This window comes from Tachyglossus aculeatus, chromosome 14 (assembly GCF_015852505.1).
Source record: "Tachyglossus aculeatus isolate mTacAcu1 chromosome 14, mTacAcu1.pri, whole genome shotgun sequence".
Taxonomy (NCBI): domain Eukaryota; kingdom Metazoa; phylum Chordata; class Mammalia; order Monotremata; family Tachyglossidae; genus Tachyglossus; species Tachyglossus aculeatus.
This window is the reverse complement of record NC_052079.1, coordinates 39,194,446-39,214,600: the sequence shown is the minus strand read 5'-3', so window position 1 is coordinate 39,214,600 and position 20,155 is coordinate 39,194,446. Positions and strand designations below refer to the sequence as shown.

Sequence of the window (20,155 nt, the reverse complement as noted above, 5' to 3'; positions counted from 1 at the left end):
ATATTTATTACTCTATTTATTTTACTTGTACATATCTGTTCTATTTATTTTATTTTGTTAGTATGTTTGGTTTTGTTCTCTGTCTCCCCCTTTTAGACTGTGAGCCCACTGTTGGGTAGGGACTGTCTCTATATGTTGCCAACTTGGACTTCCCAAGAGCTTAGTACAGTGCTCTGCACACAGTAAGCGCTCAATAAATACGATTGATTGATTGATTGATTAATTAATGTCACTATTAATATTAATAATAGGTCTCAATAATAATAATGGCATTTGTTAAGTGTTCACTATGTGCCAAGCATTGTGCCAGGGTAGATTGATTGATTACGCGCTTAAGCATCGTACTAAGCATTTAGGCTCAGGAAGTCTGTTGGATCAGTTCTAGTGCCTTCAAGGTCACTGGTATATAAATCTCATTCTGTTTCAAAGCAGCTTCTTAAAGGTAAGCAGTCAGTGCTGAAAAGACACGATTATTTCTGCATATTTTTTCCACCCGCGGGAGATCATGCCACAGTGATCACCACTCACAGGAACAAGGCAATTTTGAAATAGACTTCTAGGCCAATCCGGTCAGTAGATGCCTTGAGGCGCCTACTCTAAGCAAGAGTTCACCTCCTTTGAAATCTTCAATTTACAGACCCCTGGAGCCTGTCTATATGTATATATGTTTGTACACATTTATTACTCTAATTATTTATTTATTTATTTATTTTGCTTGTGCATAGCTATTCTATTTATTTTATTTTGTTAGTATGTTTGGTTTTGTTCTCTGTCTCCCCCTTTTAGACTGTGAGCCCACTGTTGGGTAGGGACTGTCTCTATATGTTGCCAACTTGTACTTCCCAAGCGCTTAGTACAGTGCTCTGCACACAGTAAGCGCTCAATAAATACGATTGATTGATTGATTGATTGATTGATTACGCGCTTAAGCATTGTACTAAGCACTTAGGCTCATGAAGTCTGTCGGATCAGTTCTAGTGCCCTCAAGGTCACTGGTGTATAAATCTCATTCTATTTCAAAGCAACTTCTTAAAGGTAAGCAGTCAGTGCTGAAAAGACACGATCATTTCTGCATATTTTTTCCACCCGCGGGAGATCATGCCACAGTGATTACCGCTCACAGGAACAAGGCAATTCTGAAATAGACTTCTAGGCCAATCCGGTCAGTAGATGCCTTGAGGCGCCTACTCTAAGCAAGAGTTCACCTCCTTTGAAATCTTCTATTTACAGACCCCTGGAGCCTGTATATATGTATATATGTTTGTACATATTTATTACTCTATTTATTTATTTATTTATTTTACTTGTACACAGCTATTCTATTTATTTTATTTTGTTAGTATGTTTGGTTTTGTTCTCCGTCTCCCCCTTTTAGACTGTGAGCCCACTGTTGGGTAGGGACTGTCTCTATTTGTTGCCAACTTGTACTTCCCAAGCGCTTAGTACAGTGCTCTGCACACAGTAAGCGCTCAATAAATACGATTGATTGATTGATTACGCGCTTAAGCATTGTACTAAGCACTTAGGCTCATGAAGTCTGTCGGATCAGTTCTAGTGCCTTCAAGGTCACTGGTGTATAAATCTCATTCTATTTCAAAGCAACTTCTTAAAGGTAAGCAGTCAGTGCTAAAAAGACACAATCATTTCTGCATATTTTTTCCACCCGTGGGAGATCATGCCACAGTGATTACCGCTCACAGGAACAAGGCAATTCTGAAATAGACCTCTAGGCCAATCCGGTCAGTAGATGCCTTGAGGCGCCTACTCTAAGCAAGAGTTCACCTCCTTTGAAAGCTTCTATCTACAGACCCCTGGAGCCTACATCCAGCCACACTAATAACCTGTTAATACTGAGAGCTAAGAAGGTTCTGGGCATCAATCACTCAGGGAAACTGACAAAACTCACAGACTGAAAACTCAGGAGTTGACAGCAAAGGCCGGATTGGGTGAGTCTAAGTCACTCCCACCTCAGATCTCTGGGCTCAATCACCAAGCTCACCCTGACGGCATGCAGAATTCCACCACCACAGTGAGGCCTAGATAATCATTTATCAATCCCATAAATAAGCTTTGGTAAAAGGGAGAAATTAGAACATTGTGGGGGGTTTATGGTATTTGTTAAGCACTTACTATATACTAGAGAAGGAGCTGTGGCTTAGTAGAAAGAGCACGGGCTTTGGAGGCAGGGGTCATGGGTTTGAATCCCTGCTCTGCCAAGCGTTTAGTACAGTGCTCTGCACACAGTAAGCGCTCAATAAATACGATTGATTGTCAGCTGTGTGACTTTGGGCAAGTCACTTAACTTCTCTGTGCCTCAGTTACCCCACCTGTAAAATGGGGACTAAGACTGTGAGCCCCACGTGGGACAACCTGATAACCTTGTATCTACCCCAGTGCTTAGAACAGTGCTTTCCACATTGTAAGCGCTTAACAAATACCATCATTATTATTATTATTATAATTACTAGGCACTGTTCTAAGCACTGGCGTAGATAAAAAGCTAATCAGACTGGTCACAGTCCACGTCCCATCTGGGCTCACAATTTCTATCCCCATTTAACAGAAGAGGTAGCTGAGGCACAGAGAAGTGAAGTGACTTGCCCAACGTCACACGGCAGAAAAGTGGCGGAGCCGGAATTAGAACCCAAGTCCTTCTGATTCCCAGGCCCATGCTCTATCCCCTAGGCCATTCTGCTTCTCTACACGCATGTACCAGCTCGAATCCCACTCTCTCCACCTTGGAGAAAATGCACTGAATGTTTCAAACTTCAGAATTTAACATCCAGTGAGAAATCCCATTACAATAAAGACTTAGTTTCACCTGAAGAATGATGTTCTCTAAAGGCTGTAGCCTTGGTTCAGAACGATGCAATAAAAGACGTCTGTTACATAAAATGGTTTAGTTTGGACCTGAATAAGGGTGTTTAAAGTCCATCAGCTTATACGATGTCAAAGGATTGTGTGAGCTGAAGTTCTCTAGTCAGTCTACCACATTATTTCCATTCTTTTCATTTTTTTAGAGAAACAGGCATCTGTGCTTACCAAAATATGTGCGATGACAAATCAACGCACACATTACGTCTGTCCCTGCTAATCAATTAATGCTATTTATTGAGTGCTTACTGCATGCAGAGCACTATACTAAGCGATTGACAGAGTACAACACAACAGAGTTGGTAGACATTATTCCTTCCCACGGGCAGTTTAGAGTCTAAGTAACAATCAATAATCAATCACCCCTTAGCATGAATGCCCAGAGCATTCATTTAAAACCAAATGCCCAGAACTTGGATCAATCAATCAATCAATCGTATTTATTGAGCGCTTACTGTGTGCAGAGCACTGTACTAAGCGCTTGGAAAATACAAGCTGGCAACATATAGAGACGGTCCCTACCCAACAGTAGGCTCACTGTGCGATGAACACGCCTCGAGACATGAAAAGAGAAACTGCCAAGTAGCAGCCCACCGCTCTGAGTTTACTTTCCACCCATGGACACAGAAGCTCGGACGTAATTTCCATAAAATACTTCTTTTTCCAAAATGAGGCCAATAATTAGAAAATTATGCTGGCAGCCACGTCCAATTTCACTTTACCTGATTCGGAAGCAGCATGGCCTAGTAGAAAGAGCACGGGCTTGGGACTCAGAGGACCTGGGTTCTAATCCCAGCTCCAGCCCTTGCTTGCCGTGTGACCTTGGGCACATCATTTAACTTCTCTGTGCCTCAGTTACCTCAACTATAAAATGCGGATTAAATCCTCCTCCCTCCAATTTAGACTGCGAACCCCATGTGGGACAAGGACTGGGTCCAACCTGATAAGCTTGTATCTACCCCAACACTTAGAACAGTGCTTGACCCAAAGCAAACACTTGATAAATGCCATTAAAAATTTTAAAAAAAAAACCTTGTAAAGTCCGGGCTGTTTAACTTCCCTTCCTGGTCCCCAGCTCTCCAATCATATAGGGCACAACATTGCTTCTGGCCTAGCTTTTGACCTCAAAACATTAACTGCCAAGTCTGGGCCCTAAAAGTTAAGGACACTGGAAAGAAGTAAGGGGAGTGTAACGCTGGAAGTCAATCAATCAATCAATCGATCGTATTTATTGAGCGCTTACTGTGTGCAGAGCACTGTACTAAGCGCTTGGGAAGTACAAGTTTGGCAACATATAGAGACAGTCCCTACCCAACAGTGGGCTCACAGTCTAAAACAGTCAAAGGTCGACCCCAATTCCTGAGCTACTAATGAGCCATTTCTGCCAAAGGGCTGCTTTAAGTGAAAATACCTTATTGGAAGTAGCTTTGTACTTATCGTGCTATAGCTTAGCCAGCGGGCAGGTAAGCAGCGACCCCTTATCACGCTCCTCCAGGACGCTCCCGAGTGGCCAAGGCCCCAGGAATGCTTCAAAGCCGGAGAAGCAACAAGAGCAGCAGCAGCAGACAGAGGACAAGGCTCTCAGCCTGCTCTCACAGTTACCCTCCAGCACCGGACACACAATAATAACAATAATGATGGCATTTATTAAGCGATTACTATGTGCAAAGCACTGTTCTAAGCGCTGGGGAGGTTACAAGGTGATCAGGTTGTCCCACGGGGGGCTTCACAGTCAATCCCCATTTTACAGATGAGGTAACTGAGGCACAGAGAAGTTAAGTGACTTTCCCAGAGTCACACAGCTGATCGGTGGCGGAGCCGGGATTTGAACCCATGACCACTGACTCCAAAGTCCATGCTCTTTCCACTGAGCCATGATGCTTCTCTATGCCCCGAAGCCCAAATAATCCCCATCCTTCCTCTAGCTGGGCTCTGCTGTGGCCAGGCTTTGGCTCACTCCCTGCCAAGGCAGGCAAAGCCACTGGCATTTACCATGGCCACTTTTGTTAATTTTCATTTTCTTCTTACAGAAGACAAACATCTCTGTTCATGCTCCAAGGTTTTCTGATTTTGAAACTGGCCGTTCTTAGAAACTAATAAGTCAATTGCATCTTTTCTGTGGGCAGTAACTAACTCATTCAACTTTGTGGATGCTCCCAAGCACTTAGAACAGCATTCCACAAAGCACAGGGATTATTAGCTTTTGTCGTCATCATCAACATTTAACTAATGTTTATTTCCCATTTTATGAGAAAGTTCAGCTGGTAGGGCTTGAAAAACAGAAATTTAATTAGGCATTTGGCTTTCTTTGCCAAATTTTGGCAATTTCTTTGGCATTTGCCCCAAGAAGAAGGCTTAGCCAAGAGGAAAGCGCAAGACCTAATCCTGGCTCTGCCATTTGTATACCCTGTAACTGCTTGGGCACATGACAACTATTCGATGTCTCAGTATCCGCATCTATAAAATGGGGATTAAATACTGTGCTTCCTCCCCTTGGACTGTGATGCCCCACGTAGGATTGGAACTGTGTCCAAACTGATTAACTTGTCCCTATCCCAGCTCTTTGGCCAGCGTTTAACAAATATCGCTATCATCGGAGATTTTTGAGGAGGGGAGTAACATGCCCAGAAATGCTCTGGGCATGTTACTCCCCTCCTCAAAAATCTCCAGTGGCTACTAATCAATCTGTGCATCAGGCAGAAACTCCTCACCCTGGGCTTCAAGGCTGTCCATCACCTCGCCCTCTCCTACCTCACCTTCCTTCTCTCCTTCTACAGCCATCAACCCCCGGCCCACTTCATCCCCCGGGCCTGGAATGCCGTCCCTCTGCCCATCCGCCAAGCTAGCTCTCTTCCTCCCTTCAAGGCCCTACTGAGAGCTCACCTCCTCCAGGAGGCCTTCCCAGACTGAGCCCCTTCCTTCCTCTCCCCCTCGTCCCCCTCTCCATCCCATCTTACCTCCTTCCCTTCCCCACAGCACCTGTATATATTTATATGTTTGTACATATTTATTACTCTATTTATTTATTTATTTTACTTGTACATATCTATTCTATTTATTTTATTTTGTTAGTATGTTTGGTTTTGTTCTCTGTCTCCCCCTTTTAGACTGTGAGCCCACTGTTGGGTAGGGACTGTCTCTATATGTTGCCAACTTGTACTTCCCAAGCACTTAGTACAGTGCTCTGCACACAGTAAGCGCTCAATAAATACGATTGATTGATTATGCCCAGCGCACGATTTCCGGAACACTTCCCCACAAGCGTCCCTGGCCAATTCCGTCACCTTTCACCGGCAGTACACTCTGAGGACCTAAGATTACCCCGCTCAAGTCATCGTATGGGATTTTCCACACCTCGCTACGGGGTCTTCCTCGGGAACTGCTGCCTTACGAACGTGAAATTTCTGGATACCGTGACCCACGCGAGTCAGTCACTCAGTCTGTCGTATTTACTGAGCGATTACTGCGGGCAGGGCAGAGGAGGAGGAGGAGGGGTCTGTGAGAGGAGCTGGCTGGGTCTTACCTGTGCGGTGAAGAAGGCTGGAGTGAGGGATCCCGAGGGCAGGGCTGGACTGTTGAGCGCAATCGAGCCGATATCCGTGCTGGAAAGGACCAGCGGGGGTGCTGAGATTTCCAGGCCTTTGGGTTTCTTAGCCTTTGGGGGAAGAGACGGAGATTTTGTCTTGGAGCCTGAGGACAGGTTCAGGGGCTCTAGAGAATCTGAGTCATGACAACTGGACTCAAGGAAGAGGCTTCTGTGTTCAGAAGGGAGCGGGGAGTTGGGGGACAGGGAGGGGGAGCGAGACGAGGACGACGAAGGCGAAGAAATGCTGGCAGCATTAGGCAACATTAAAGAAGATATTTTGGCCGAGACGGACGAAGCCAAGAAGGCGGAGGCGGCCGCAGCCTCGGACGTGGAAGGTAGCGACACCAGGGGCCGCATGGCTTGCTTGTCTGTTTTGTTTGTCACAAACCTGATAACAGTCCTAACTTCTTCCACTGGAGTGCTTCCTTCGGATTTCTCCTCCAGTTTCTCCGTCTTAATTGGCTTGAAAGTATCCGGTTGGTTTTGTAGGGAGTTAATGGTGAAGGACGAATACAGGCCAGAATGGATGTATTCATTTCGGCTTGCGCTTTTGAGGGCGGACAGGCTGTGTTTGGGCTGTTCTCTTCCCTCGGGAGGCACCTTGCAATCGCTGTCCTGCAGCAAAAGGCTTTCTCTGCTGATTTCCACTGCATGGGGATCCATTTTCAAAATCTCAGGAAAAGAGACAAACTTGTACACGAACTTCTGCCCGATCACTTTCTTGATGATGTTCTGCAAACATAAACATAAACGTTAAAAATGTTAGTGTGTTTAAAGACGCTGACTCAAGGACGATGAAGGAAGGGCCCGATGGAGAGCTGGTCCAAAATTGTTTGCCGGTGTATTTCCATTTTCTCCACTTAAAGAACAACTTCCACGACAGGGAAAAATCATTGCTAAAGAACTGCTGAATACATTTTGGATGAAATTCAAACAATATGGAAGATCTGCAGCCCATGTGGGGGTGAGGTACTGTCAAATCCCACAAAAAGGAAAATGTGCTTTGATGGTGCTAGAGTGTTACCTTTGCTAAAATGTGAGGTATGTCTCTCTCTCTCTCTCTCTCTCTCTCTCTCTAACTCTCATTAATTGACAACACCAATTCTTTCCTATGATGGTGCAGCTAGGAGCTCTTTATCCATCTGTTAATTGGGTATTTCCTAAAATCCCCTCACCGCCACAGAGGGGCTGGTAAAGTGCCCCCTCAAAAGCAGCTCCCTCTCCCTCCACTCCCCCGACTCATCACCCCTGTCAAAGTGAGGGCCACCCTCATCTCTGGGAAGGGGCAGACTTTGGTTCGAAGTCTCTGGCGTCCAGTACCCAGCATCTTAGCTTGGGTCCATGGCCAAGTGAGGGCATCAATGATCACTGCTATATCCTCCTCAGGTGTTTGGAAGGAACCACCAGTTCCCAAGGCAGTTCCTGGCCTTGTGGACTGTTCAGCAAATAAGCAGGCTAGGGATGGGTTCGAGTCCTTTGTTTTCTCAAAGTTGGCCCACAGATCCAGCGCAGGCCTAGGCCAATGGTGCCTTTTGACTCTAAAACGTCACTGGGCTCAAACACCCAGCCCCTGAGTTGCAGATCAGAGAGTGAAAATAGCTTGGGGAAATAATAGGGCTTCAGAGGTTTTTTAAAAAATGAAATGAAATAGTCATTTCTGTTATAATACAAGCTTTCATTCCACAGTCGGGACCTAACATGATGGCAGAATGAGGGAATGTCCTTCCACAATGTGAGTCTGTTCTGATATACCCCAATCCACAATTTGGCACAAGTGGACTTGGTGTAGGAAGGAACAGAGGCGTCGGGCAAGGCGTGATATCCGTCTCTGCCTCAGCTTCACCCTACTCGACTGTAAAGTACCTGGTGTTTCTTTATGCTTTGCCACTTTACAGTATTTTAAGGGACACCAAAAAACCAAACGATGTGGCACAGACGTAAAACATTCTGTTAGTGGTGGTCATAACAAGGATATATAAATGGGGATCACAAAATGTCAGTCACGAGGACAATGCCACCCCATTACCTTCCACTGGATCAAGGTTCCTATAACATTTTGCTTGTTTGTTTGTTTTCTCATGGTATTTGTTAAGCGCTTACTCTGTACCAGGAACTGTAGTAAGTGCTGGGTCAGATACAAGCTAATAAATAATAATAATGATGATGGTATTTAAGTGCCATGTGCCAAGTACTGTTCTAAGCACTGGGGTAAATACAAGGTTATCAGATTGGATGCAATCTCTGTGCCATGAGGGGCTCACAGTCTTCATCCCCATTTTGCAGAAGAGGTAACTGAGGCACAGAAAAGTGAATAATAATAATAATGATGGCATTTGTTAAGCACTTACTATGTGCTCAGCACTGTTCTAAGCGCTGGACTTTCTTAGCGCTGGAATGATTTGCTCAAGGTCACCCAGCAGATGAGTGGCAGAGCCAGGATTAAAGCCCAGGTCCTTCTGGCTCCCAGGCTGTGCTCTATCCACTAGGCCACACTGCTTCCCTCGCTGCTGGTTTTCACTTAATATGTGGACCTTCAAAAACACAATCCTGCATTATAGCAGAAGTGACTGTAAAGTATTTTAGACAGATGTATGAATCAATCAATCACTGGTATTTACTGAGCACTTACGGTGTGCAGAGCATTGTATAATGTAACAGAGTTGGAAAACACATTCCCTGCCCATAAGGAGTTTGCAGCCTAAAAAAGGTTTCTAAATGCTCTTTTAGTCCTAGAGCTCAAAAGCAAGTTCAGTTTGCAAATAGAAAACCTGTGTTTGGGGCCATCATTCTCTTTCAAGAGCATTATTTTCTTTAATTTGGAGGGGGTTTTGGTGAACCACCTGGCTTCCCTCTTTCACCTCAGGCTAAAATGTGGTCAGGACACTGAAGAAAACTTCAAAACCCCCAGTAGCACCTCGCTGCCCAAACGTTTATTACTTACAACACTAGCCCTAGATATTGTACTTGGAAAATCTGCTTCCCAGAAGGGACAAATTCAATAAATGTTAGAGAGGCTTTTTTATATTAAGCAAACCTGAAATACAGTCAACTCCTATAAAAAGAAAATGTGCTTGGCTGGTGTGATAATGCTTCCTTTGCTAAAAATTCAAGTATATTTTTGTTTTTATTTAATGGCATTTTTCTCCCTTGGGTACATGCTAAAAAGTTTGCTTTATTTCATCTTGAGCTAGGTTGGAGGCTCATCTGAATTTTGGAAACCAAGGAAACTGAATAGTGGAAAAAAGAAGGGGAAAGTGGGAGCAGGGGCCATAAATGAGTTCTTCACTTCAGAAAGCAAACCACAGTATGGGGATTTCTCCCAACACCAAGCATCCTACCTCAAGAAGAGTCAGAGGGCCTGGGTTCTAACCCCAGCTTTGCCAATTGCTCTGCTGATTGCTTGCTGTGTGACCTTGGGCAAGTCACTTAACTTCTCCATGCCTCAGCTTCCTCAACTGTAAAATGGGGATTCAAAACCAGTTCTCCCGCCTACTGAGACGGTGAGCCCCAGGCGGGACGGGGACTGTGTCCGACTAATTGACTTGTACCTGCTCCAGCATTTAGAATAGTGTTTGACACAGAGTAAGCACTTAACAAGTACCATTAAAAACAAAACAAAAACAAATTACACTTCCAAGGATTCTGACTGCAGTCCAGCTTAGTGACTGATCATCATGGTATTAGTAAAACAGAAAGCAAGCTGTGGCCAGAGTCAGTGATCTAGTAGCTTCTGACCTCTATCCTCTAGACTGTGAGCTCCTTGTGGGCAGGAAACATGTCTACCAACTCTGTTGTATTGTAGTCTCCCACGCGCTTAGTAGAGTGCTCTGTACATGGTCAGTGCTCAATAAATACCACTGCCTAAATCCTGTCACTGCTCCCATGGGCCCCTTTTAGACTGTGAGCCCACTGTTAGGTAGGGACTGTCTCTATATGTTGCCAATTTGTACTTCCCAAGCGCTTAGTACAGTGCTCTGTACATAGTAAGCGCTCAATAAATATGATTGATGATGATGATGATGGGCCTGCTAAACCCAGAAGATGGGGACCAGGGAACCCACACACAGCCAGAGACTTGCTCATCCACCCGCGACCCGACCTGACCCCTAAATACCTGCCACAAAGTTGTGGGTCAGATTGATTGTCAGGTTGCAGGCATGGATCTCTCCTTTACATTTTTAAATGGTATTTATTAAGTGCTTACTGAGTGTCAGGCTGGGGTATCATCATCATCACCATCAATCATATTTATTGAGCGCTTACTATGTGCAGAGCAGTGTACTAAGCGCTTGGGAAGTACAAATCGGCAACATACAGAGACAGTCCCTACCCAACAGTGGGCTCACGGTCCTAAAAGGGGAATAATAATGATGGCATTTATTAAGCGCTTACTATGTGCAAAGCACTGTTCTAAGCGCTGAGCACTACAAGGTGATCAGGTTGTCCCACTTGGGGCTCACAGTCTTAATCCCCATTTTACAGATGAGGTAACTGAGGCACAGAGAAGCTAAGTGGCTTGCCCAAGGTCACACAGCTGACAAGTGGTGGAGCCGGGATTCGAACCCCTGACCTCTGACTCCCAAGCCCTTGCTCTTTCCACTGCACCACGCGGCTATTGACCCTGTTTGTTCTACTTTGCACACAGTATATACAAGTGCTGGGATAGATACAAGCTAATCAGGTTCGAACCAGTCTATGCCCCACATGGGGCTCACAGTACTAATCCTCATTTTCCAGATGAGGTAACAACGGCACAGAGAAGTGAAGTGACTTGCTCAAGGTCACACAGCAGACAAATGGTGAAGCCAGGAGTAGAACCCAGGTCCTTCTGACTCCCAGGTATCTGCTCTATCCACCAGGCCACACTGCTTCCCACTAGATTGTAAGTAGGGACTGTCTCTATATGTTGCCAACTTGTACTTCCCAAGCGCTTAGTACAGTGCTCTGCACACAGTAAGCGCTCAATAAATACGATTGATTGATTGATTGATTGGAGCAGATTTCTGCTTCTCTTGTACTCTCCCAAACACTTAGTTCAAGCTTTACCCTCACTAGGTACGCAATTAATTCTACTGTTGTTATTGGGTGTGGGTAATCAATTGATGGTATTTATTAAGCGCTTACTAGGTGCAGGGTACTGTAGTTAAGTGCTTGAGAGAGACTCAATCCCTGCCTCTCTAGACTGTAAGCTTGTTGCAGGCAAGGAAAGTGTCTGTTTATTGCTGTACTCTCCCAAGTGCTTAGTACAGTGCTCTGCCCCTAATAAGCACTCAATAACTATGATTGATGGTGGACTGAGGGGGCTTACAGTCTTGTGGAGGTCAGTGGGTTCTGCATTGAAAGAATGAATGAATGGAGAAGGTCACTGGCTGCACCTGTCACTGGCACCAGCATTCGCTGGAGGCAGGGGTCAGAAATGCCTCCTCTCCCAGCCCTAATCCTGCCCACCCGTCCGGCCAGAACACCTCTGTCCGGCTGCCCCTCCATGGAGACCTCCAGTTTACGGTCTCACCAATGTAACTGCAGGTCTCCCTCCCAAATTTGGGAATGTAAAATAAAAACCTCCCTGCTGGCTACCTCTTTCAGTGTGCTGACGGGAGGGGAACACCCTGCTGGTAGCCCAGTTTGGGGAACGGGCCGCGGGGGCGGTGGTCGGGGAAACCGCAGCCAGCGTGGTGCAGACATCCCCGCTGCTTTCGTGTCCGCGGCGGTCTTCTCTGGGACTAAAGCTGGCGTGAGAGGTTATTTCTGGGGAGGGTTGCCGGATGGCCTGGGCTTTCCCCGCTGCCTCCACCACTGAGTCCGGCTGACAGCTGCTGGCCACAAACACAGTTGCCAGCCAGTGGTCACAATTGGAGGGTGAAACATCAGTCTGAATGAATGAATGAATGCCTTAGGCAGATGCAGGTAAGATGCAGGTAAGATCAGGCAGAAACTCCTCACCCTGGGCTTCAAGGCTGTCCATCACCTCACCCCCTCCTACCTCACCTCCCTTCTCTCCTTCTACAGTCCACCCCACACCCTCTGCTCCTCCGCCACTAATCTCCTCACCGTACCTCGTTCTCGCCTGTCCCGCCATCGATCCCTGGCCCATGTCATCCCCCGGGCCTGGAATGCCCTCCCTCTGCCCATCCGCCAAGCTAGCTCTCTTCCTCCCTTCGAGGCCCTACTGAGAGCTCACCTCCTCCAGGAGGCCTTCCCAGACTGAGCCCCTTCCTTCCTCTCCCCCTCGTCCCCCTCTCCATCCCCCCATCTTACCTCCTTACCTTCCCCACAGCACCTGTATATATGTATATATGTTTGTACATATTTATTACTCTATTTATTTATTTATTTTAATTGTACATATCTATTCTATTTATTTTATTTTGTTAGTATGTTTGGTTTTGTTCTCTGTCTCCCCCTTTTAGACTGTGAGCCCACTGTTGGGTAGCGACTGTCTCTATATGTTGCCAACTTGTACTTCCCAAGCGCTTAGTACAGTGCTCTGCACACAGTAAGCGCTCAATAAATACAACTGATGATTGATGATGATGCAGGTAAGGTGCTGAACATGCCACAGAGGTAATTTTCAAACGGTGTTTTCAGGGCACCAATCCCGGCAACTCATAAGGAGGCCTGAGGGGAAAAAGCAGCCTAGGTCATCCACATCTCCAGTATGCCTCTGGTACATCAGGCCCTGCATCCTCTCAGGGGGCAACAACAGGACATAACCATAATGAAGTGGCAAAAAGAATTCACTTACGGGCATGAATATTTTTCACTGCTTCAACAAATGTTTTTGAAGAATACGTTCTGTCAGAGAGTAGGCAGAATTACATCTGGTTTATATAGCTCCAATGCTTTGGGGAAACATCATGTTTTTATTTAGTTGGAGGCAAAACTTGCATATCGGGCCTAAAATGGTCATCAATTGACATTCATTGCTAAGAAAACTCCCCACAACCAAATTAGTTGGGAGGGGGCGAGGGAAGGGGAAGGGTGAGGGGAGAGACAGATGTGAGCGATTCCAGAGCCAAGGGGTACTTTTGGGGGGAATTGCTAACATTGTCTGCAAGAAGAAGCCATATGACATAAGCCCATAAGGTGATTCAGACATTAACCAGACCCTCCAGCTGATCTCCACTGTTTCTAGCCGCACATGTGTATCGTTAAAGGGCTACCTGGAGCGGAGCCAAGCTTGGTGGTGGATGCCACAGCCCGTGTGTCTGCTTTGGGGTGGAGGGAAGATGTACAGATGCTGGAAAGCAGAGCCGCACCCTATTACTAAAGCAACTGGTGTCTGTCTGCTCACCTAACAGAGGCACGTGTTATTTATCCAAGGGCCGAGCTGAGCATTCATTCATCCATTCATCCATTCATTCGTACTTATGGAACGCTTACTGTGTGCAAAGCACTGTACTAAGCGCTTGGGAGAGTGCAATATAACAATAAACAGACACAACTGCTTTCCACAACCCTGCCCTACGATGGTGAAGCGTCCCTGTATGCAGAACCAATATCAGGATCCAGGGGACCCCAAGAGCCTTTGAAAGCCTCTCTAAAGAAGGGCTCCGGCTCGAGAGCAATCACCCCCAATTCTTCACAGGCTGAAAGGCAGGCTCCCATTCTGGAATATTCATTCTTTCACTGGAATACACGACAGGGAGATGACTCCCATTATATCACACACACACACACACACGCACCTCATGGACAGCCTTGCTTGGCTCTGGCTATCATCTGCTGTGTGGCCTTGGACAAGTCAATTCACTTCTCTGTGCCTCAGTTTTCTCATCTATAAAATGCGATTGAGACTGTGAGCCCCATGTGGCACAGGGTCTGTATCCAACCTGATTTGCTTATATCTACCCCATGGCTAGGTATAGTGCCTGCCATATATAAAGTGCTTAACGAATACCACAGTTATTATTATTATTGTTACCAGGGAATATCACATGATTTATGGGGATTTTTTCAAGTGTTGTAGGGGGGAGGGCAGAGGAGGAAAGGGATGAGCAGTTTCGGTGAACTGCAGGGTGACTAGTCAAACCAAAAATCACCTTTCCAGAAAATGAAGTTTGCTCCCGACACTCGTCGACTTCTGAAATGACGTAAGCCGAGAACACAGCCAACGCAGAAATCCCTTCTGGATTGCCTGGTCCCGGCCCAGATTTTTTTATGAAAGGGCAAGTGCAGTGTTTTCATAGCTCTTATACTAGAATTGAGCACTCACCAAAAATAATAGCCATTTTCCTTGGCATAGCTGCTGACTTGCACTGAACCAGGAGCTCTGTCTGCCTGGGACTCTCCATAAACACTCACAGCTCTTTTCATTTACATTCCTCTGAAGTGAAAGTACTGTGAAATAAAGACTCCTCCCCAAATAAAATATCTCCATATTTTTCCTACTGAGCACAGGTACTTGAAACAGGGCTTCGTCCTCCTTAATTTGCCTACAACAGTCCAGAAATACAGGACCCCCCCATGCTACACTTATTAACCCTTTTGCCAGAGGTTGTCGTTTTCTCTGACAAGGAGGAGGTGACTGACTGCTAATGCACTGGACACAATTGACCCCTGAAGTGAGTAATATCTCCTTTCCTCTGCTCCAGCCCCATGCCAGCAATCGATCGTTCGTATTTATTGAGCACTTACTGTGTGCAGAGCACTGAATTAAGTACCCAGGAGAGTACAATATAACAATATAAGGAAAAGTCCACAATGGAAGACCATCTGCAGAGAAGGGGAGTGGAAACCAAACCAAAGAAATTGGGGACCAGGATTCTTTGCCACAACCCCACTTTGTGCCAGTTCCAGTCTAGTCAGGAAAAACCAGGGAAAAGTTTGTCCAGACCAATTTCGAAGCCGAACGCGATCTGCTGAGGAGAGACTCGGCCTTTCGCCAGTCCCTCCTCATTTTTAGTACAGTGATTCAGTTCCGCCTTGGGCCCACCAAATGTCATCTTCATCCACCTATCTCGTTTTCCAATCTGGACCCTGGCGTCAAAGCCGGTTGCTTTGGGGAAGGGCCATTACGTTTCATAAGTTCATGACAAAAACCTAGTATTCAGAGTGAAATCGAGAAGCAAAGAAAACTGCGTGAATTTGCCCAGCTGCGGTCAGAGGGTGGGAAATGATGAGAAGTGAAAGTTGAAGGGACTTCTCTGGATTTTCTGGCAAAGAAAACGTTGGAAGCAAGAGCACTCAACCCAGGCCCAATGGCGCCCGGGCTGCTATAGACAGGGGCACCGTATTGTTGCCAAATCGAAGCTGGTTGACACTTGGGCTTTCCTCAGACATTTGCTTTAATTGTGGGGCGAGTGGGGAGGACACCCTAGTCTTGGGGCCACTCCAGCTTCTAAATCCCTGCTAGGTGGCCTTACTATAGTGCCTGGCGCATAGTAAGCGCTGAAATACAATTTTTTAAAAAAAGCAAATGCCAGAGGAAGCCGTTCTGGTAGCTTGGGTATTTTATGAGATAGGCTGCCCATCCCCGCCTCTAAACAGCACAGATGCTAAACTTGCATTTGGGGCATGGGACGTGTCTGAGGCAACAGAAGCACAAAACTTCCTATCTTCACTAGGTGGCCTTATTATAGTGCCTGGTACATAGTAAGCGCTAAAATACAATTTTAAAGAAAAGCAAATGCCAGAGGAAGCTGTTCTGGTAGCTTGGGTATTTTATGAGATGGGCTGCCTATCCCCGCCCCTAAACACCACAGATGCTAAACTTGCATTTGGGGCCAGGAGCTGCTTTTTTTTTTTTAATGGTATTTGTTAAGTGCTTAGTATGTGCCAGATGTTGCACTAAGGACTATGGATCGTCTTAGATAAAAGACTATCAGGTTGGACACAGTCCATGTCCCACATAGGGCTCACAGTCTTAATCCTCATTTTACATAAGAGATCACTACGGCACAGAGAAGTGAAGTGGTTTGCCTAAGGTCACTCGGTCTAGAGTAAGAAGCACGCTAGAGAAGCAGCGTGGTTCAGTGGAAAGAGCACGGGCTTGGGAGTCAGAGGTCATGGGTTCAAATCCCAGCTCTGCCAATTGTCAGCTGTGTGACTTTGGGCAAGTCACTTGACTTCTCTGTGCCTCAGTTACCTCATCTGTAAAACGGGAATTAAGACTGTGAGCCACACGTGGAACAACCTGATCACCTTGAATCTTCCCCAGCGCTTAGAACAGCGTTTTGCAAATAGTAAGTGCTTAACAAATGCTGTTATTATTATTATTAAGTGGCAGAGGCAGAATTAGAATTCGGGTCCTTCTGAATCCCAGGCCCGTGCTGTATCCACTAGGCCACACTGTTTCTCATGCTGCTTAGACCTTATAGTATTTTAGAGGATGGGTGATGTAGTGCTTCCCAGGAGGAAGCCTGGACTCTTGTTTTGATAATATTGGCCAAACAAAGTGTAGCTTGAGAGCCTCAGGCTGGGGCTTCAAATGCAGGTTTCTGGGCTGTGCAGACTCCAGTCCCACTTGGGGAGAAGACCGGCTCCCCGAAGTTAGGTGAGCATCATCTTTATGCTGGCATGGGCCTGTCTGAATTTTGGCGGGGGTGATGCTTCTGAGGGCTGACACCAGCTCATGACATTCCAGCCCTTCTCGACATTTCTTGGGTCAGAAGCCTATCGTAATCTAAGGACAGGACTCCGTTCGGTCTTTATCTGTTTCTACACCTGCGCCGCCTGTCTCAGGTTGCCAGTGAGGATGTGATAGGGACCAGTTCTATTTAACTGATTTTATTCTTGCCCCAACACAACACCAAGGGCATGTTGTTAAATTTAATAAGTACTTTTTGTTGATACTGAGGAATTGTTTTTTTGTCCTAAGTGCCAAAATGAAAATATTTGATTTTATTACATTTTTTTAACTAAAAAAACTGCACCTGTCCAGGATAATATGCACAACTACTGGCAAAAAAAAACAACTCAGATTCAAATATTTGTCAACACATACAATTTAAATGAAATGATTTGACAAAGCTACTAGCAAGTGAAGCTTTCTGCCCTCTGGAAGAAAATGATCAGTCTTCAGGTTTGTTTTAACCGAGCCCTGTTCTCCAAAACACTCAGCACTTTTAAAAGTGGGCTAACATGACAATGGATTAGGGCAATCAAGATATTTTTGGATCTGAAAAATTTGCTCAGATTTCCTATCACCTTCCCCTCTTGCAAACTTGTAGGTAAATACTGATTTTTTAGTTTGCCTTCAACTCTTATTACATGTAGTTGATGGTGGTCCAGGGGAAAGAACACAGCACTTAGAAGCAGAGCCACCTAGGCCATTTGCCAAGTGGACAGTGGTTCAAGACTGTAAACTCACTGTGGACAGGGAATGTGTCTGTTATATTGTTATATTGTACTTTCCCAACTACTTAGTACAGTGCTCTGCACACTGTAAGCACTTGAAAAATACCACTGAAGATGAAATCCTGAAAAATAGTTGGCTAATGAGGAAGGCAAAGACCAAAGTGCCTTTAGGTTTATGGTACTGTGGCATTAAGTATTGGCACTAGGTTGCGGGTCACTTGGGCGTTTTCTTCACTAAAAACTTCACGTGCACTAGGCAATGGGCTGCATATCTATCCCACTCGTTTCACTCCGTGCCTCAATGACCAACAGGGATAGCGGGAGTGTGAATAGTCCCTTACAAGCCCACCAGCACTTCAATCAATTCCTCTGTGCAGCTTCTCAGGCCTGCATCACCTCCCCTCCGAAACACACCCTTTGACAGGACACTCCATCGTCAGTGGGTGTTGCTATATGCATTATGGAATGCATTGTTCTCTCCAATTTCAATGGATCAAACTTTAATCCATACACGTTTACTCCCATCTCTTAAAATAACTTGACAATTCAAATGAAAGTCTGTTAGTAACTATGATTTGTATTTCACCTTTACCGAAATAGCTCTTTAGCTGCTCTTACGACAGCCATGTGGATAATTCCCCTAGCACTTTATAAATCCTGAAGCCCAACAGTAAAATTAATATCGAACACCACTTAAGTAGCTGAACTTCGCAACCTACCATCATTATCTACAGGTATTATTGCAACCTCTTAAGTATTTATAACTTGTTGACATGGGCAGTAACTAAGCACTGTAGTAATAAAGTATACACACTCCAAAACCACAATATACACATCTAAAAGCTGCCAATATAATTAAATAAACCGTCCTGTTACTTTTTTTCTTTCTACTGCATAAAAGTTGGCCATAGGCTTGTAGTTTTTTATATGCATGATTTATGGCACTGTGTGTTTGAAATATAATATGATAGGCATAATATTCTCTGTGCCTGCCCACCAGATCAATCAGTTGGGTACATTTCCCTATCAAGCCCAGCCCTGACTGCAATGTCACCCAAGACTTAACGAATAAAACTCTGACAAAGAACAAAAACGAAGGAAAACCCCACAAACAGAACAACTTGGTTAGCAGGATTCAGAAACCAGGGATGTCACTTTGCCATTCACAGAGATGGGTTCAGTAAATGTGCTGGACAGAAAACCCTGGCATCTGTTTTGTATTTTTGATAGTATTTGTTGAGCTCTTATTATGTGCTAAGACCAGTTCTATGCATGGGGGTAGACACGAGTTAATCAGGTTGGACCCACACGGGGCTGACAGTCTTAATCCCCATTTTACAGATGAGATAACTCAGGCCCAAAGAAGTGAAGTGACTTGCCCGAGGTCACACAGCAGACAAGTGGAGGAACCCGGATTAGAACCTGGGTCCTTCTGACACCCAAGCCCGTACTCTATCCATTAGGCCAAGCTGATCCTCAAGGTGTTCAAAGAGGCTAGGAGGTCCCTGATGATCGATCAATCAATCAATAGTATTTATTGAGCACTTAATGAGGGCAGAGTCTTTACTAAGTGCTTCTGATCGAATTGACCCCTGTCTATTTGTTTTGTTTTGTTGTCTGTCTCCCCCTTCTAGACTGTGAGCCCAATGACGGGTAGGGACTGTCTCTATCTGTTTACGAATTGTACTTTCCAAGCGCTTAGTACAGTGCTCTGCACACAGTAAGTGCTCAATAAATATGACTGAATGAATGAATGAATGAATGGGAATGCACAATGGAGTTGGAAGATACAATCCCCGCCCACAAACTTACAATCTTCCCACCCGGCTCCACCCACATCCCATCTCTATAAGAAACTGAACTGCTAGAGCTGTGGCAGTAAGGAAAGCAGCGGTAGAAAAGCACTACTAAGGAGTCAGCATCAGTAGAGCGCTGTGGGTTGAACTGCAAAGATCATTTGCCAGCCCACAAGTGGCAAATTCACCCCACGGTCAAGGATCTCCATCAGCATTCCAGGGACAAAAGCCGTTCCCAGGTTCTACTACCCAGGCATATGTATAGTTGGAGTAGTAATTGTATTCAGTTAGTATTCAATACATTGTCCAGTTTCTCAAGGATAGACAAAAATAGCGAAAATTGAATTAAGAAGGCTAGCATGACCTTAGGGAGGACAACGTGGCACCAAAGTTGCATCAACCTTCCAACCCAACTGAAAGTCTTCAGGACACCTGAAGCATCCAGTCTTTTCTGTCTATAAGACTTGAATTTCCCAAAGGCCGGATTTGACTTCTCTGGCAATTCCATCTGGGCCACCTACAGACCATGAAGAATCACCAAAGGCAAAAATGACAGGGACACATCTATGGGGATGTTGGAACACAGTCAGTTCCAAAGCCT

At 45.4% G+C, this 20,155-nt stretch overlaps 1 protein-coding gene across 5 annotated transcripts in view; it reads right to left on the bottom strand.

Annotated features, from left to right (window-relative positions):
• ELK3 (ETS transcription factor ELK3) overlaps positions 1 to 20,155 on the bottom strand; it is a 62,831-nt gene that overhangs the window by 9,298 nt on the left and 33,378 nt on the right. For all 5 annotated transcript variants that reach the window (XM_038756898.1, XM_038756899.1, XM_038756896.1 and 2 more), the window contains one exon: positions 6,398 to 7,192. In XM_038756898.1, coding sequence (XP_038612826.1) covers positions 6,398 to 7,192 — 795 coding nt within the window. The remainder of the gene's footprint in view (positions 1 to 6,397; positions 7,193 to 20,155) is intronic.